We start from the raw sequence: 18,468 nt of genomic DNA, 5'->3' as shown, positions 1-18,468 counted from the left end.
TGTATCTGGGCCGTCCGATTGGTAGGCTCTCTGCAACCCGTGTTTTCCACGCTATCCCTCTCATCCGTCCGTAAAGGGCCTAACGAACGGCAGATCGTACTTTTCGCATTTAGTTGTTATGCGGTGCATTAAACATAAATTTTCTTTGCAATTGAAGTGACTAAGCAGTCACCGCGAATACAAGAGACCCAGCAACGCACCCGCACTTGACATTATGGGCCCACAAAGAGGAGCCTTTCCCCGCCGGAAACCGGTATTGTGCACCCGTCCTTGCCCCCCACACCCAACCTCGAACTCTTTCTTCTCCCAAAACCCTAAATTTGAGATCATTAAAACCCTATGCTTCGCTGGCTTAACGCAAATGCTATTGAAAATTCGTGAATTCTACCTCTGTAGGGGTCTCATCTGAGTCCGGTGAAGCGAATGGAGTTAGGAGGAATGGAGATTGCGATTGGAGGGACGGGCGATAGGGTGGGAACGGGGGAGAAGGAAGCGAACGATTTGAGAGAGCCATCTGGTTGTTTTATTACTTTTTTAACAAAAATCCCAGTGGTATGTTATTCTGTTTCAGAGTCCACTGTTTCTTTGCTTAAAAAGTGATTTTTGTGATTAAAATTTTCTTCTTTGTCTCATTTGCGTAATCCAGGGCCACAAAAGTAGGCCAAAAATGTTTCTTCTTTTTTTAAATATTCTTGAATGCATAACTAGTAGAAGATGATGCTCGAGCTACCTTGCGACTATACTGAATAAGGTTTGGTTTTCTCACGTTGCTTTCTAAAATGCTGAAGAACGAAGATTCAAGAGCAGCAATTCCGATGGAAATTGGCAAAAAATTACATATTTTATGGAAGTTGGGTTTATGTATTGTGTTCTTGGCAAACTGAAAAAGGTACTGCAATTACATTTTGTTGATCAGAAAGTTTAGATTTATTTGCATTGTAGGATACTTCTCATGCAATGCAGAAGCGTGACCTTTGCCTGCCTTGAAGGCTATAAGTTGTTATTATTTATCATAGTAACTATGCAATATCTAGAACAGTTAACACACTGTAGTTCCGAGTCCAATCATATGCACTGCTTCTGTTTCACTATATGACCCTGAGCTATCTAGCATCAATTTTCTCGAGTAGGAGCTCATTGGATCTCTCTCTCTCTCTCTCTTTTTAATCAACTGTCCAATTGGTTAGAGGTCCCCGCTGAAGTCAGGTTTCTCCCACCTGCTAACATGGTGCTCACATCATTTGATATCATTCTGTTGTCCCTTCATTGAGAATGTCTGATTTCGAAAAATTAGTCCTAGTCTTATGTCACAGAGCTTCTCGAACAACTAAACGAACAGAAAAACTACGGCTTTTAAATCTAAAAATTTGCCTGGTTCACAAAAAAAAAAAAAAAAAAATCAAGTGGTGATTTTACTGCTTCATTTTCTGTTTTAAGGAATATAATAATACACACACATATATAATATTCTTAATCAGATCTAGCAGTGTTGATTATACTACCTGATTCTTTTCTGCTGTGAGTTCTTGGACCCAATTGCCACATAAATTTTGTGCCCGCCTCCACCTCCTTTGTTATGATGTTCATTTTTGTTCGCATCTGACATCACTGTAATGTTTAATATTTGCAATCAGGGGCTTTCCTGAAAATATTCTGTTGTTGTAACCAGGTACAAGGAATTCTTAAATATTATATTAGGGTTTCCCTGTTGTCAGGGATGAAACTAAAGGGGAAATCTGCGGGCAGGAAGCACAAGTGCATATTTTTTAAGCTGGCATGCAGAAAACTAGTAAATCTCTGCTGTCTAAAGCAAGTTATAGTTTATATACTGCACAAACTTAACAGTATATGTTTAGGACGCATATTACTTTCTAGTAAACTAAATAAAAGATGATATATGCTAATATGACCAGACCATTGACGTCTTCTTCCTGAAAACCATGGTAATCTTGGTCATGTTAACCAACCAGAAAAATCTAAATTGACACCCATGCATAACTGAATTTAGGAACAAAGTTTGAATGAAAATACTTTGTCATCCTTGTCCTCCCAGCCTGCTTCTGGTGTTTTGTCCAAATTAGCTGATTCAAGGTCTCTCTCTCTGTGTTTGTGTGTGTGTGTGTGTGTGTGTGTGTGTGTGTTTTGTTTGTCTTCCTCTCTTGATCACATGTATTTAAGTATACTATGACTGTAGGCATATTTGTTACATGGATATTTTAGAGCCTTGGTTTTTGCTGCTGTATATTTCTCTATTATACAGGTGAGCAGTTTAATGAATGTATTTTTATTTAGTAGAACATAACAAGCCTCAAAACTTCTCTTTATCATGTCCACATGCACAAAGTCCTCTCTCTCTCTCTCTCTCTCTCTCTCTCTCTCTCTCTCTCTATCTCGCTCTTGCTCCCAGATAAGTGCCAAACCAACAGGACACACCAACCAATCTCTCCCTTACTCATTCTTCTTTTAGATAATGCCCAAGACTGAGCATTCTCTGCAGCTCCCTTTCCTAGATCTCTCAGAGCCCTTTCTCCCTTCTGCCCTCTCTTCCATCTCCCAAGCATGCAAGGACTGGGGCTTCTTTTACATCACCAACCATGGCATCTCCAAAGACCTCTATCAGAGATTTCATAGTCTCTCCAGACAAGTGTTCAACCTTCCTTTAGATGCCAAACTCAAATTAGGACCCTCATCCCCAATAAATACTTACACTCCTCAATTTATTGCTTCACCATTCTTTGAGACCCTCCGAGTCTCCGGTCCAGACTACCATGCCTCAGCAAAAAAGTCAAGTGATATCCTGTTTGGAACACCTGAAACTAAGTTTTGGTAAATCCACTAACCTTTCCCCTTCTCCATACTTGTCATGTTCTGTGAATTTATATTGTGTCTAGCATTTAGTTCAAATAACATTGCTCTAGCACTTTGGTAAATCTGCTAGTTCTTCATCCTCTCCATACTTTTCCTGCTCTATAATTTATAGTATGTGTACGTGTCTTTTTTGGATAACTTTGCTCTTACGTTTTTAGTGACCTAGTACAAGAATATGGAAGCAAGATGATGGAATTATCAAAGAAAATTGTGGTTGTTCTTTTGAAGTGTTTGGGTGATGGACTTGAGTTCAAATACTTGGATGAATTCAGTCAGTGTCATGGATATTTAAGGATCAACAACTACACCCCACCTGAGGACATCGAAGCAGAAGATGTTGAAGGACTTGGAATGCACACAGACATGAGCTGTATAACAATCTTATATCAAGATGCAACTGGTGGACTTCAGATGAGGTCAAAAGAAGGTGATTGGGTGGACCTGTTACCAAATGAAGACGCATTAGCAGTGAATATTGGAGACCTGTTGCAGGCTTGGAGCAATGGACAACTAAGATCATCCAAGCACAGGGTCATCTTGAAACAGCCTGTCAACCGCCTATCTGTGGCTTTTTTCTGGTGTTTCGAGGATGAGAAGGTGATATTAGCTCCTGAAGATGTATTGGGAGAGAGGAAGCAGAGGATCTATAAACCATTTGTTTGCCTTGATTACATAAAGTTTAGGGAGAACACTGAGGAAGGGAGATTTGACAAGGTCGGCTCCAACATCAACGGCTTCGCTTCAATCAGTGCTTCGAATTATGATGAGAATATGCCGACATGAGGCTGCAAGATATTCATTTAACGTTCATTTGCTTGTGAATTTTTTCAATGTATTAGGTTATGTGACATATTAGTTGTGAAATTATGATGGTTGCAGGATTGAAATTTTCTGAAATAAAAGGAGAGTTGAGAAATGAGATGTATATTTGTTTTCTTTTTTGGATGTATTTGTGCAAATGGAAGGATGGTCTAGGAGTGATTTTTTGTATTGCAAATTGTAGTACTTAAGTGTGTTGATGATATAATTTGTTCTGACTGTTTAAGATTATCTGTTGAATGTACCTGCTTGCTTTGTTTGCTATTTGTTTGTTATATGAGTACACAGGAGACACCTTCAATTCATCCAGAGAGTAATTATTTTGCTCCCCACCATCCACTTTTCCTATGCTTCTAGTTCTTGGCAATGGAGTGTTATATTTGAAAGATCTTTGCTTTACGTTGAAGACTTCCGAAGCCAATTATTCAAAAGAAACAACCCATGGCTTAATCCTGTGGATGGCCGTGCACTCATCTGAAACCACAGGCAGGCCTTGAGACATTTTGTTGTCCACTTGTCGTATCAGTATTTCTGCTCATACTGGGATAAGGCAAGCTTGAGGAGATTCTTTGAACCTCTTCGAGGAGGTCAGCAGTAGCATCCCTGAGGAATTTGCTGTAAAGTATTTAAATAATGACCTCAAGGAAACAAAAGCTTTGCTCTGTGGCCCAGCGAACATGCTTAAGCTCGCAAGGCATCAGCAGATTCTAGAGCTGGCTGTGGTTCAACAGGAAGTAGAATTGACGTGCGTGAACAAATGCACACATGCATGTACATGCGTGCACATGTGCACATGCACATGCACCGTACATGCATATGCTTACTCCGCTATTTCTTGTGCAATAGTCAATCATATTTTTTATTAATAGCATGCTAATGGTATAGCTTTCATATGAAAAGATGATTGTATATTATGAGCTACTTTACATGACATCCAGGTAAATGTTTGGTTTTTGCTTTATCATCAACTATGGCTTGGAAATTATGCCGAGGGCTCTTAAGTTTTTTACTCAATTAGTGTCCCACATATAGTACATATAGAACAAAGAAGAAATAGCTGCAATCCACCTTCATAGCTACTACTATTATTGTTATTATTATTATTACTACTATTATTATGGATTTGATGGGCATGTCCAATACTAATAAATGAACGTAATCTCTGTTCAAACAGTAGAGTTTTTTTCCTCCCTCTCTCCTTTCCTCCACTTCAATAAAAATATGAAGCATACAATTTTTTTCAATCTCAAGTGTATCAAGTATGAATTGAGTATAAAATGGAACACTAGCTATACAAATGTAAAATGGATAGTTAAATTATTAAAAGATAATTTAAGTTTTCGAAGCTGTTCCAGCGGAGGAGAAAGCTATCCTCCATTGTTAAAACTTTCACAGGCATCACGTGACCATCAACTAATCGATTCAGTATCACATAGCCCGCAAAACTAGCAGCTCGATGCGGATTGGATACCTAAACGGTTGGACGGGTGGGGTTCGCGTGGAGTACGTCCTTTTGGTAACTATCGTGGAGTCCGAACGTTACAAGAGACCACTTTTACTTTTTCCCGCAACTTGGAACTGCGGTCTATTATTCCGTGATTCGAGCTCTCGGGGGGCAAAAAAAAAAAAAAAAGAAAGAAAATACTGGGATGCTGCAAATGGGCCCCTTCTCCGGGGCCGCCCCTCCGGCGACGCCGGCCTCCATGGCTCCAGCTCAGGCCCCGCCGCCCCTCCGGCGAGTCTCCCCCGCCGGCCCGCACCGAGCCAGGGTCTACCGCTCGGCCCGCCTCAACACTTTTTCTGCTAACGGCCGGCGCCGCACGGCCATAATGGCAGGTGGAGGGGACAGAAAAGGCAACCCGACCGCCGAAAATTCCCCCATCGCCGGCGGCTGCTCGGACTCTGGATACGACGAGCAGGTGGCTCATTTCCATGCACTACTCCTTTCTAACATTATTATCAATCAATTATGTTTTATCCCTAGATTCATAGATTGGATTTCGGTTTCGCCAGGTGATGGATGGCCCTCCAAAGATTCCGGAGCGCAATTTTGCCGGCACTCCTTATGTTCCAGTCTATGTAATGCTCCCAGTAAGTTGCTCGCTTTGCAACTTTCTCTTTTTGGAAATTTATGCGACTTAAATTTAGAATTTGGATATATATATATATATATAGATACATACATATACATATATATATATATATTATAGCTTAGAATTTTGGCTGTGAATCGAGTTTTTAGTTGGTGTCTTTGATGGCATGGTAGCTTGGTGTCATCAATATGGAGGGTGAGGTGGTCGATCCCGAGGGTCTAATGAAGCAGCTTAAGATATTGAAGTCTGTGAATGTTGATGGTGTTATGATTGATTGCTGGTGGGGAATAGTGGAAGCTCATGCGCCGCAGGAGTACAATTGGAATGGTTATAAGCAGCTTTTTCAGATGGTGCGGGAACTCAAGCTTAAGCTGCAGGTGAGTTTTTCCAACACGATGCACAGTTGGTTGATGAATTTAATTCTGTTATTAAGTTCGAAATGTGACATACCAATAAAATGACATGTAAAATAGTTGGTATTTGTCATCTAATCTTACCTTTTCTCTTTATAAAAAGTTCTGTTTAGATCTAATGGTGATATCATTTTTATTTGCAAAATTTGAGGTGGTCATGTCATTTCATGAATGTGGAGGTAACGTTGGTGATGATGTATATATTCCTCTGCCTCATTGGGTGACAGAGATTGGCAGAAGCAATCCTGACATTTACTTCACGGATAGGGAAGGAAGGCGCAACCAAGACTGCCTTTCCTGGGGAATTGACAAGGAAAGAGTCTTACGAGGCCGAACAGCAGTTGAGGTGCTGGTTTATCATATTTCATAGATGTGCTTATATATGTTGTTTAGCTTAATTGGTAATATAAAATTCTAATGACTATTTTAATCTAAGAGTGTTGCAAAAGTTAGCAGGCTATCATTTTCCAGAGTGTTTTCTATTGTTATTTGTTTGCTAAACTCTTGAAAGTAGAGGAAAATCTCCTCCTATTTGTACTCTATTTGTGAAAAATACTAAGTTCTTCCTATTTGTGCACTGTTTATGAAAAAAATACTATGCTCTTTGGGCCGTTGTCAGCTTTGTATTTTCCCTTCCTAACTAAAATTAAGCAAAATGATAATTATATTTTTCAACTTCCCAATAAGAAGGGATTTTGCTATAGAAAAAGTTGAGGATGGAAAGTGTCTAACTTGAATTCTTCTACTGTTCATTCAAGCAATGTGAAGAAAAGGGACTTCTTGAACAGATAACATAATTTGTAAATGCCATTACCACTTGGTTCACATTCTATATGGAATTGCCAAAACAAAGTAGGCTTACCGGTCACTACCAATATACCTTCAATCTAAGTTTATTTCAGCAAAAATAGGTCTGCAGACTGCAGTACAAACGAAAATCATATCTTCTTTTTATCTGTTATTGGGATTTTGATCACTTCATATATTACTTATCCTTAATTTGTATCTCATAATAAACCAAATATTTTTGGATTTATGTTATTTGGAGACAAGTCTCATTGTTTTTGTAACTTTCATAAATTTCTTGTAGGTCTATTTTGACTACATGAGAAGTTTTCGAGTAGAATTTAATGAGTTTTTTGAGGACGGTATCATTGCTGAAATTGAAGTTGGGTTAGGGCCTTGCGGAGAGCTGCGGTACCCATCTTATCCAGCAAAATATGGATGGAGGTATCCTGGCATTGGAGAATTCCAGGTGGCACTGTTATTTTCACCTTCCTTGGTTTGAAATGCTTGCACAAGCACCTTATGTAATTTAGAAAGTAGCCTCTTTGACATAGTCATATGGGTTAGTGCCACTTTCTAGGCTGTGCCATTCCTTTGTTTCTCTAATATTTTTCTCATTAGATACTTCAGTTGTTTTCTATCTTTTGCTTTACTCTCTCTCTCTCTCTCTCTGCTGTGAAGTGATCATACAGTACTCAAATTTAACTTAGTTGGGCTTTATATTAATAACAATATCTTTTTTCAGTGCTACGATCAATACTTGATAAAAAGTTTGAGAAAGGCAGCAGAAGCAAGGGGGCATTCTTCTTGGGCAAGAGGGCCAGATAATGCAGGCTCTTATAATTCCAGGCCCCATGAAACTGGATTCTTTCGTGATGGAGGAGATTATGATAGCTATTATGGTAGATTCTTTCTTGGCTGGTGCTCTCGAGTGTTGGTGGATCATGCTGACCGTGTACTATCTCTGGCCAATTTTGCCTTTGAAGGCATAAGTATTGCTGCAAAGGTCAGTTTAGTGTAGTTAACTCATTCTCCACCTCATAAATTTTGCTGGAACTTCTGTCTTCAAGGTGAATGGGGATGTAAAATGTGAGCAATGTTAGTTCGAATTCTTTGTGATAATTAAATGAGTTCGCCGTAACAACTTAGTATCCAGTTCTGATAATTATGAAGCAACACAACTTTGAATTCTTAATTTCTTCAGTATTTTGAACCATTTTCCTAGCCATTAATCAACTTTGCCAATGAAGCCGATGATTTCTGATTTTGATTTTTTTTTAAAAAAAATCTATTATATTTTTTGGAGCTTAAATATATTTTTTGTTTCTCAACCCCAATGTTGAGATGGTTGGAGTTTTGTGGTTTCGTATTTGCAATTGTTTAAAGTTTACAACTTGGCAAATAACTTGTATCCGTCATTTCTTAGTTGCACGTTTCCTTTATTGCTGGAACAGATATCAGGTATCCATTGGTGGTATAAAACAGCTAGCCATGCTGCTGAATTGGCTGCTGGGTTTTATAATCCATGCAACCGTGATGGCTATGCTCCAATTGCAGCAATGTTAAAGAAGCATGATGCAGCGTTGAACTTTACATGTGTTGAGTTGCGAACATTGGATCAGCACGAGGACTTCCCAGAGGCTCTGGCAGATCCAGAGGGGCTGGTGTGGCAGGTGCTGAGTGCAATTCACTGATTATATATGGGTTGCCTTCATTATACATATCTATGTTTGTAACAATTAGCCATAGACATGGTTTGTGCTTCAGTTTGGCTCTTTGACATAAATATCTGTCCCTTGGCTATATTTTCTTTATCAAACATCACCCAGTAGGAGCCTTTAACAGTTTAACCACTTGCAACATAGCATCTACTATAACCAAGCAAGACAAGGTCTCTTGGTACAGAATGTGCCATAATGTTGGTTTTTGCCTCTTTTTTCTCTAATTACCTATTTCCTGGGTGGTGCTTCGGCAAACAACTTGAAGTACTAGGTCTTTTTTGAAGCATCAGACTATTCAGACACCTGAACACTCATTGAGGTGGCATGACATCTCTTTTACATTATTGTCAAACAATGCCAGATAAGCTTTGCATATCTACTCTTGATGGTTATGCTTAAAGTAACTAGTCCTACATTATTCTGAGGGCTCTAATATTACTATAGAGCTGCAGGTGCCTGGTCCTGCTGTCATTTATGTCCATGTTTTCGCATGTACGTACATATTAAGATGTTATATCATTTGCCTTATGTTCTTTTAGGCTTCCTGAATCTAGATGTTGGACATTGCCTTTTGGTATCATAAGACCAACCTGGTCAATTAATTGAGATAACTTCATATCGAACATGTTCTTGTTTCTTTCAGTATTTGCTAAATAAAGAACTATTGATTAGCATATTTGTAATTTTTAACTATATGACAATGATGGCTTGGTTGTTCCAAATGTATAAGCTCATTTTTATTGAGGGTCTGATGGACTTTGGTTCCATTGCATTAAAATCTCATCATGTTTCATAATAAGATATTGGATTCTTTGTCTATTTATAGGAGAGTTAAGGGTAAAATTTTTTGTCAAAACTCTGTTGTGCATGTGTATATATCATCTATGTTTCATAGTGTTTGTTAGATCATGGCTGGAAATTTTCTAATGAATATCTTACCATTTTTCAGGTGTTAAATGCTGCATGGGATGTTTGTATACCCGTGGCTAGTGAAAATGCTCTTCCCTGTTATGATAGAGATGGCTACAACAAGATTTTAGAAAATGCCAAACCATTGAATGATCCAGATGGAAGACATTTGTCGGCATTCACCTACCTCAGGCTTAGCTCTGTCCTTTTGGAGAGAGACAACTTTTTAGAGTTTGAGCGCTTTGTCAAGCGAATGCATGGTAAAAATGATTGCCTTTTCTTCATTTTTTTCTCTTAAGAATTTATCAGCACATGTTTATATTTCTGAGGAAAACTATATCACAAAACTTATCCATATGCATTATTAAGTAGAACTCCAATAACCAAAATTTTGCGGGTGCATATGATGGGTCACTCTGAGAACAGGAGAAAAGAAAGACCTTGTAATTGCTATGTAGCGCCACATGACATATTTCTGTGCTCCATGTGGAATGGTACCATGAAAACGTCAGTGCCAACAGCACATTTGACACTTCGTGTTGTTACCAGGAATCCTAGGTTCAGGTATTAGTTTTTCAGATAGAAACTAGACAAACAGAGCTTTTTTACAAGACACTGTAACTATGTGATCTGAGGAAACACTACTTTTTTGGTCATGGTTGATAGTTCCTAATAGTAAAACATGAACACAAGCTGCTTGGTGTACTGCTAAAATGCACCTTCAGTAATTAGATATTTAATGAGAATGATGGTTATTGAACATACAGTTTGATGCACACTTTTGTAACATTGATGTTTTCTTTTCATGTAAGAGGCAATGATTACATTGGGTGTCATGTCATCCAGCATATTAGCCATGACTGCCAAAAGAAGCAAATGGTGTCCAACAAAGCACCAGTCACGTTCATATCAGTTGGAAGTTTCTATATATTTGTGCATCATTAAGATAAGACTGATGGTTCGTTTTGTTTCTTTTATCTGTTTTCTAAATTGGACTAGCTGGATCCAGAGACCAAATTGTATGATTGAGACTTGGATAGATCTGGTTGCAGAGATGGAATCTAGAGGACACTTACAAATATTTTATAAATCTGCCGTAGTAAAAGCTATTAATGAGTTAATGGCTTTTTTCAGAATTACTAAATTGTCAATTTCTGCAGATTTGTTGGATAACGTTTGTCACATTTCTTTTGCAGGTGAAGCAGTTCTTGATCTTCATTTGTAAATGAAAAGATGGAATCCTAATTTATCAATGACAGCTTCAACCCGAAAGGAATGTGCGAAAAGAATTATTCTTCACTGATAACCTTGAGGGGGCTTCTTCTTCCCCATTTGTAAAGGAAAATCATCAAAATGATAGCATATCTGAGATTTAGCCAACTTGTAGCTGCCTTTTGTTCTTCGAGGAAACGGATCAGGTTGTCTGCCTTGTTGGAAATTATCTGGCTCCTCTAATTGTGAAAGGACCATCCCTTAATCAGGTCACCATCATTTTTAATCCGTGATAAACATATCAGTGAGATGATCCTTGTATTCCAGCCACAGTTAATCTAAAGATTGTCAAATTTATCTGGTCCTGCTTTGCATCTAAAGATGGTCTGAGAATGTTGTCTTGATCAACTTGTCTGTATAAGGTGGTGACTAATCCCCCCTCCCCCCCACCTTTTTTTTTCCTGAAGTTGGTCAGGCGCATAATAAACTAAATTGAATTGCAATTCTATTTGTCCTGTTAGAACATAAACAGTAATCTTATCAAACTTGGACCCCTTTCTGAAAATAACACCATGTCTGAAAACCCTCTATTACAGAATTTTTGCTATACTTGGCCATTCCATACTGCTCATGTAAGACTAATGGATGCGAACAGCTATAGTGACAGGGACCAAAAAAGAAGATCAAGCTACAACACATGAATTTGATTTAACCAATATAGTCCTTGGTAATTTAATGCTGTTATGCCTACTTAAAAGACTACAAGGCTGGAAAGCTTCATCTCATCATGTCTGATATCATGATAAGATTGCTAGAAGTTAGAGTTGCAATGACAATCGTGCACAGGCCACCAAGCATGCATTAGACAGGGAAAAGAAGAGGCTATATGAAGGAATTAAGTAAACATGCAGCAACGGGAAAAAAGCTAAGATACAAGGAAACAGGTCAAGATAAAAAGAAACATCATATGACTTCCAACAATTCTCCTGAAATATAATAACAACAACAATCACAAACTTTCACTTTGTATGTCTAGGACAGAGTTTGAGATTTATGAATATTGGATGCTGATATTATGTTGTTGACAAAAACTACATTTCCGTAATAGATCCAATCACATAGCAACAACAACAATCAATTGGCAGAAAAAGCAATGACAAGGTTAATGAACAACAAAAAGATGACATTAAGATCCATCTGTGATGGTTGACCTCCGAACTTCCATATGCCCAGCCTCATTCTTTTCAAATACTTGCTCGATCAGCTCATCCCAACTCATCTTCTGCCTGGAGTCTGATGAAGATGTGGTAGAGCCCTCCCATGCTCCTGTAGACTTCTCATCAAATGTCCCATAAGCTGATGGCGAATATGCATCTGGAATGGACAATGTCACAGCCCTCCGGAGTGCTGCCTTGTGCTCCTCACTGTGCTCTCGTTTAAGTGTCTCTTTTCTCTCCATCCTTTGCTTAGGAGGGATCTCCATTATTTTTTCCTTATCTAGCATGAGCTGCATTAACAAACATAAATTTTTTGGTTGTTCATTGATTCATAAGAAATTGTCAAAAATGCCACATAAACTTAAAAAAAAAAAAAAAAAAAAATCTAAGATCAGAACAGCCAAGAATGAGGTCAGAGTTTACGTCTAAAGCCCTCTGGGCTTCTTGCTGAATCCAAAGTATGGCATGATCAGAAGTGGCATTGCACGAAAGAACAATGTGCTCAAATCTTCCATCAACTGGCACTGCTGTTCTAACAACTGGAGGATATCTTCCCCACCTGTTGCAGATCATCAACATGACAAAATTCTCTGTCAAGAAGCTGAAACGCTAAGGCCTGTGGAGTGTCATCCTTTTTAATATATGGAAGACAACAACAAAAACTGATCATTATGCTTTCTCTTTGTCCCTCTTAAGAGCATTATAAATGAGCAGTGAGAAGCTACAGTACTAGTAGCGTATAAATGGTTAAGTTGCTATCCTGTAGGAAGCATGCACAAAATATCAATCTGTTCACTTTACAAACAGCATGGATCAGTTGATGGCCGATGTTCAAGATGACATTCTGATAATTCAGAACAAGAGAATCATACATATTGAATCGAATCTTCCATTTATCATCAGAGAAAACAGATCTGCTACTGGATGGGGCTAAATGCAAAGAGAAGAAGCCATGAAGGAGATTAGAAAAGAAAATAAATAGAAATAAGCATATAGATATAATAAAACGAGCAAGCCACATTCTGGTTGACACATTTTATGGATCAGTTAAGCACTTGATGACTTATATCCCTCAATGTCATGGTCACCTTGTGTATTATATGATGGAAAGTTTTGAAAATAACTGTTTGAGCTCAACCATTAAAAAGGATCTGTATGAAATGGATTTTAGGAATGACCCATGAAGCAAAGAATGTAGGAAAAGGTTAGTGCTTTGTTGAAAGTTCACTAATTGTCAAGAGAACTTTAAGGATCTTTCTCTGTTGTTCATACTGATGCAAGTCTGCAAGCTCAATTTTAAGGCAAGCAGATGGGCGAGTCTCAGAACCTTACCTGCACAATCTTCTTTCAACAATGTGATAGAGTCGACCTGGTGCATAGAGCCTCCTTGGATCTCTTAACATGGCCTCTTCTAGTATGCACGTGTCTCTCATGCATCTTGCACATAGTAGGCATGGCAAACTGTCCAAAGACAGTACATATCAACATCTCTAAAACAGATTTGACATCATGAATTGAAAGACAAATCACACACAAAACATACAGTCTAAAACAGCTTTATGTGACAGAGCATTTTCAGGAAAGCTAAATAAGTAATCAAGATCAGCCAAGCAGTCAATAATTAATTCTCTAAGTGCATCCACTCTCCTACATAACTACAGCTGTTTCAGCAGTGCCAGTGATGCCTTATACATCAGTCACACTTCACTTTGTGAGTGGTTGTTTTAACCACCATGTACCCTCAATGCTTATGAAACACTCCGTCAAAGCCATCCTACAAGTTTGCAGCTATTAATACCAACTCATCCATTAATTAGATCTTCAAGTGAGCTCCTCAATTTAAAATTGGACACATGTGACATGTGCTAGTTTATCAATATTTGTGAAACACTCCCATCTATCAAAACTGCCCTACATGTTTTCGGCTATTAATACCAACCCATCCTTAATTAAATTTTCAAGCAGGTTACTCAATTTAAAATCGGACAAGTGACATGTGCCAATCTTTAGAATAAGAAATCACACATGTTTCTGTTCTTATGGACAAAAGAGGAAAGTAGGCCCTTTTCTTTGATGGAACCGATGGTTTAAATTCATCTAATTTGGGTATGATAATGAAAGTAGGATTTCTCAAAGATTTAAGTGTGATAATGAAATACACATTAACTTTACAAACTTGAAATGCCAGACTAACAATAGCATTATTAACATTTCTATTTGAGAACAAAAGACAAAATAATAGATGTCCTTGTTACATAGAATATGTCTGGTGCCTAATTTCTAATGATGTGAAAGTAATGATTGTATCTCTTTTCATATATATATAATTCATGTTATAAGAGGCTCTATATATAGAGCAATAAAGGTCTAGATACGATGAACTATATAAATTATGTCTAGATACAATGAACCATATAAATCATGAGCTCAATCAAATATTCTATTACCTAATTTATCTCCTTCTAATTTATCTCTCATAATTGATACATATCTCCTAATCGATAGATTTTCTAAACAGGATTATTCTCAACAGATTGTAAGTACGATATTCTTAGTTGGATAATAAATGTGCTCCACATAAAATCAGCAATTAAAAAGACATTTCAAAAGGACATGGTGTTTATTTTACCAGAAGAGTGATTTGAAAATGTCTTCCAAAGGGGTTGCTGTTCGAGGTAAGAAATCATCCTGACATCCAGATATTTGTTATCAGCAATAGAGAAAAGTCATTGCATAACCCTTACTGTTCTTGCTAAAATAAAAATCAAGGCAAATAGAAACTTTCTCAGCTTATCATGAATAAGAAATTAGAAATGCAAAATTAAGGAGGGTGGTGAGCAACTAGATCAATTATTGATATGAAACTAATTTCCAACATTATTCAACATAACTGGTAACCAAAGCAAGAGAAAAATAACAACAAAGGGGAAAGAAATTATTTGATGCACAATGGCACTTAGCCTGACCTTATAAAAGTTCAAATACTATAAAGAATTTACTTGAACTCTTAAACTCAGCCGATCACATTTTCCTGGGAGAAGCCAAACTTGGACATGGAATCCAGAGCAACTAAACAAAGATGTCTGACCACAAGCTAGGGTAACAATGCTTTCGATCAAAATTTTCACCATTATGATAACCATGCAAGAGCCAAAATATGTCTAATGATATACCAAACTAGTGAAACATCCAACCATATGTTCTCATTTCACCAATATCCAACCTTAACATGAGAATACTTTCAAATTTCAACTCCTATAAAAGAAAAATGGACATTAGGTATAACATGAAATACAGTTAAAATTCCACCTAACAGATACAGAGTTGAAAATGAAATCCAAGCAAATATGACAAAGTCATCATCATGATACCCAAACCAGATGGATGCATAAGATGCCATTACAAAAATATTTTGAATCAAAAGGCGAAAGAAGAAAAGGAAGCGTGTAGTCTGTCCAGATAAAGAATGACCTTCAAAAGCATGAATATTTTGGGACTTCAATCTCAGAAAGAAGTGCGCAAGGAATATGGTTTAACATGAAAATTTCCAAATGACAAGAATAATGCAGGGTCATTTCACTTTTAAGGCAGCGTCTAGACTGATATATGTTTTGAGAGAACCAAGTTGGGACATGCAAACATGAAATCAAATACCATGATGTATACCAGTCAATAAACACAGTAAACTTAGTGATTTTTTTTTTTTTCTTTTTTGCACATAAAGTCCTATTTTTTTTTTTTTTAATCACAGCAAGTCTCTAGCTACATCTCGGAGCTTATAGTTTGCTCTCCAACTAAAATATACACAAAACAAAATGAAACCATAAATAGAGGGATGAAGAAATCTTGCCTGAAGCACAACTGAATTGATCACATCCGCATACCTCACCGCCAAATTGAGCGACATACACCTTGCCGGTGCAATCGCATAACACCTGATCCTCTTTCTCTCCACATTTCCCAACTTGTCTCTATTTTGCACCACCACCATAGCCAGCATTGCTGCCACACCAGACCCCAATGAATGCCCAGCAAAAGTCAGAGTATAACTTGGATACTTCTCCATCAATTCCTTCAACACATCACATTCAGAATCCAAGACCCAACCAGCGGCCCTGAGGAGCCCATTATGAACATATCCACCATCAAATTTCCTCTTCCCCAGCCTGTTATCCAACAGCACCGCATAATCACTCTCCCGAGCCATGTTGAGGCCTCTAATGGCGAGGACTATATCCGCATGGTCATGATCAAGGTAGATCAAGTAAGGCGGCACGCGGCCGCGGGTGTCCTTGTACATCTTGCGGCGGACGACCCAATGAGGGTTCATACCATATCCTCCTGGCGGAGCGTATAATGGGCGCTCAAGGTCATCTTCGTAGACTGCAAGAATGTAGCGGCAGAGGCGGGGCGCCGGCTCGAATTCGTCGGCCGAAGCCAGGCCCCAGGTCTCGCTGTCGTGGCCGGCGGTGCGGAGGCATCGCTTCCAGGCCCAGCGTGCGCAGGCCAGGCAGTAGACGCACTCGAGGAGGGGGACGCCGCAGATGATCGACATGGGTGGCAGAGGGAGCTTAGCAACTCAGCATTGCAGCAGGAACAAGGGAGTGATTGATAAAAATTAGTGGATAGCAGTGGTTTCTGGAGGGGCCTTTTGGCCTTGGATGAATTGAATCCGATTTTAAGGGAGGGAAAAAAAGATGGGGTCTTGAATGATTTATAGTGGCTAAGTGCTCCGAACTGATTGAGTTGGAGATTTTATATCGATACGAATCGAGGGATTGAAGATTTCTTTGAATGAGAAATTGCAGAGAGATCTAACATGGGCACTCTTGAAAGGGAGGTTATATGAAGAGATTGGAAGCTACAAGGGTTTGAGTTGACGAGAGTAGTGGTTTAGAATGCAAGAGATCCTGATGAGCAAGAAAGATTCAAAACTTTGGGAGGTTTTCTCGATGAAAAGATCGGATTTTTCGACGGAAACAACATATGAGATCAACGAAAAGTTCTGAGAGTCCAGCATCTGTAAAGAAGAGAATCCGCTGACTGAATATCAAGAAATCATATTAGGATCGGAATGATAAAAAGGCTTTTTCCATTTCCCATTTTCAGAAATGAAATCCACAATAATATAAATCAGAGTTGGTAGAAAAACTGAGAAATTTTTTTTAAAGAAATTAAGAGAGAAGAGAGAAGAGAGCTGAGGGATCCAATCACAAGTCAAAAGCTTCATGAAGAGAGAGGTTGAAACAGTCAGTTTGCACCCTGCCAGGCCTCCGAGGTTGGGGAAGTAGTTTTCGAACGGGGGTAGTTTCGCTATTCCGGGCCATCAATAAGGTCATTCTGGTTGGTCTAAACGCAAGGCCTGCGCGTTCCGACTCTAAAGGGTTCATCGCTTCGTTTGATTGGACAATCAATTAATAATATGATAATCATTTAATGTAGCTCCTTTTTTTTTATTATTTTATCAAAATATCTATCTTCTTATTTTATCCTATTCTACTCACGTCGGATGAGAAACACGTTGATCATGACGGAACATCCTAATAATCAACAAAATATTATAAAAAATAATATAATATTATAATAATAATATAATATTTTATTATATTTTATAAATAATTATTAAAAATTATATTACTAACCCAGAATACTATATAAAAACTCAAAAAATCATATATATCATTTAAAATATTATAAAATAAAAAAATAAAATTATTATAATTTTTTAATATCTTATATAATTTTCTATGAACATCCCATACAATATTTTGAGTAATATTACTTTATAATAATTATTCATAAGATGTCATAGACTATCATAAGATGTTATATTATTATTATGATTTCACGTTATTTTCAATAATATATTATTAATTACTATAATATTCTATTATTATTTATGGTATCTTAGTCAACTATGAGTAAAATAAAATAAAATTAAAAAAAATATTTTAATCAAAAAAATTTAATATAAAAATTAAATTATATTAAATATTTATTTTATTTTTAATTACGTTACGTAGTCTAATATAGTGAAATGGTATATTTTTTCTCCGTTGAAGATGATGGACAATAAATTTCTCAAAAGGTGAGATAATACATATCCCGAACCATTCTTTTATCCATATCTATCTAATTATAAATAAAAATTTTAGCATCTGATTAAATATCTGTCTTCACATTCATAACCACCAAAATGTGCTCTCTTGATTCTTCACCACAGATGGGTTGCCTTCGTCCGCATGTTGAAGTGGTCCTGGAAATGTGCTTCACATGGTTTGAGAGGGGATAAGGTGTGACCCGCACATGCATAAACCGTCCTTGGTTTCCTACCGGCCTACGGTTGGAAATATCCTACTATTCTCTCCAAGCATTTGTTTCTTGAGATGAAAAAATTAGAAAAAAATTGTTGAATGCTACGGTGTTACGT

At 37.7% G+C, this 18,468-nt stretch overlaps 3 protein-coding genes across 8 annotated transcripts; 2 read left to right on the top strand and 1 right to left on the bottom strand.

The window, feature by feature from the left end:
* Positions 1 to 45: 45 nt before the first annotated feature.
* On the top strand, positions 46 to 3,787 carry LOC105054865 (gibberellin 20-oxidase-like protein). Of its 2 annotated transcripts, XR_012135838.1 has the most exons (3): positions 46 to 552; positions 789 to 889; positions 3,027 to 3,054. XR_012135838.1 is itself a non-coding variant. In XM_019853978.3 (2 exons), the coding sequence occupies exons 1-2, from the start codon at positions 2,471 to 2,473 to the stop codon at positions 3,649 to 3,651; spliced, it is 981 nt and encodes a 326-aa protein (XP_019709537.1). In that variant the 5' UTR covers positions 2,194 to 2,470; the 3' UTR covers positions 3,652 to 3,787. The 2 variants fall into 2 exon arrangements, 1 of the variants encoding a protein (XP_019709537.1); XM_019853978.3 differs by lacking the exons at positions 46 to 552; positions 789 to 889 and adding an exon at positions 2,194 to 2,826 and having other exon boundaries at positions 3,027 to 3,787.
* Positions 3,788 to 5,266: 1,479 nt separating this feature from the next.
* On the top strand, positions 5,267 to 11,201 carry LOC105054866 (beta-amylase 2, chloroplastic). Of its 5 annotated transcripts, none has more exons than XM_073246482.1 (9): positions 5,267 to 5,606; positions 5,680 to 5,778; positions 5,954 to 6,157; positions 6,345 to 6,539; positions 7,284 to 7,451; positions 7,725 to 7,985; positions 8,434 to 8,652; positions 9,650 to 9,869; positions 10,806 to 11,201. In XM_073246482.1, exons 1-9 carry the CDS (start codon positions 5,337 to 5,339, stop codon positions 10,832 to 10,834), a joined length of 1,665 nt encoding a protein of 554 aa, XP_073102583.1. In that variant the 5' UTR covers positions 5,267 to 5,336; the 3' UTR covers positions 10,835 to 11,201. The 5 variants fall into 5 exon arrangements, with proteins under 5 accessions (XP_073102583.1, XP_010934795.1, XP_073102584.1 ...); XM_073246483.1 differs by having other exon boundaries at positions 5,269 to 5,606; positions 5,701 to 5,778; XM_010936491.4 differs by having other exon boundaries at positions 5,269 to 5,606; positions 7,284 to 7,448.
* A 660-nt stretch (positions 11,202 to 11,861) lies between these two features.
* On the bottom strand, positions 11,862 to 17,239 carry LOC105054867 (uncharacterized). Its single transcript, XM_010936495.4, has 5 exons — positions 15,889 to 17,239; positions 14,668 to 14,726; positions 13,371 to 13,499; positions 12,462 to 12,597; positions 11,862 to 12,328 (listed from the first exon to the last, which is right to left on the bottom strand). Exons 1-5 carry the CDS (start codon positions 16,591 to 16,593, stop codon positions 12,008 to 12,010), a joined length of 1,350 nt encoding a protein of 449 aa, XP_010934797.1. The 5' UTR covers positions 16,594 to 17,239; the 3' UTR covers positions 11,862 to 12,007.
* Between the last annotated feature and the right edge of the window lie 1,229 nt (positions 17,240 to 18,468).

Source organism: Elaeis guineensis, chromosome 12 (assembly GCF_000442705.2).
Source record: "Elaeis guineensis isolate ETL-2024a chromosome 12, EG11, whole genome shotgun sequence".
NCBI classification, from domain to species: Eukaryota; Viridiplantae; Streptophyta; class Magnoliopsida; order Arecales; family Arecaceae; genus Elaeis; species Elaeis guineensis.
Note: the sequence above shows the minus strand (reverse complement) of the source record. Positions and strands in the feature narration are given on the sequence as shown.

What these genes read in the sequence shown, in the direction of transcription:
- LOC105054867 (XM_010936495.4), bottom strand. Translation starts at nt 16,593, where the DNA reads ATGTCGATCATCTGCGGCGTCCCCCTCCTCGAGTGCGTCTACTGCCTG. An exon ending in GTTGAAAGAAGATTGTGCAG is followed by an intron (nt 12,598 to 13,370) that starts GTAAGGTTCTGA and finishes GATCTGCAACAG; the next exon opens with GTGGGGAAGATATCCTCCAG. An exon ending in AAGCCCAGAGGGCTTTAGAC is followed by an intron (nt 12,329 to 12,461) that starts GTAAACTCTGAC and finishes TTGTTAATGCAG; the next exon opens with CTCATGCTAGATAAGGAAAA.
- LOC105054865 (XM_019853978.3), top strand. Translation starts at nt 2,471, where the DNA reads ATGCCCAAGACTGAGCATTCTCTGCAGCTCCCTTTCCTAGATCTCTCA. An exon ending in ACACCTGAAACTAAGTTTTG is followed by an intron (nt 2,827 to 3,026) that starts GTAAATCCACTA and finishes TTACGTTTTTAG; the next exon opens with TGACCTAGTACAAGAATATG.
- LOC105054866 (XM_073246482.1), top strand. Translation starts at nt 5,337, where the DNA reads ATGCTGCAAATGGGCCCCTTCTCCGGGGCCGCCCCTCCGGCGACGCCG. An exon ending in CAGTCTATGTAATGCTCCCA is followed by an intron (nt 5,779 to 5,953) that starts GTAAGTTGCTCG and finishes ATGGCATGGTAG; the next exon opens with CTTGGTGTCATCAATATGGA. An exon ending in AACTCAAGCTTAAGCTGCAG is followed by an intron (nt 6,158 to 6,344) that starts GTGAGTTTTTCC and finishes GCAAAATTTGAG; the next exon opens with GTGGTCATGTCATTTCATGA.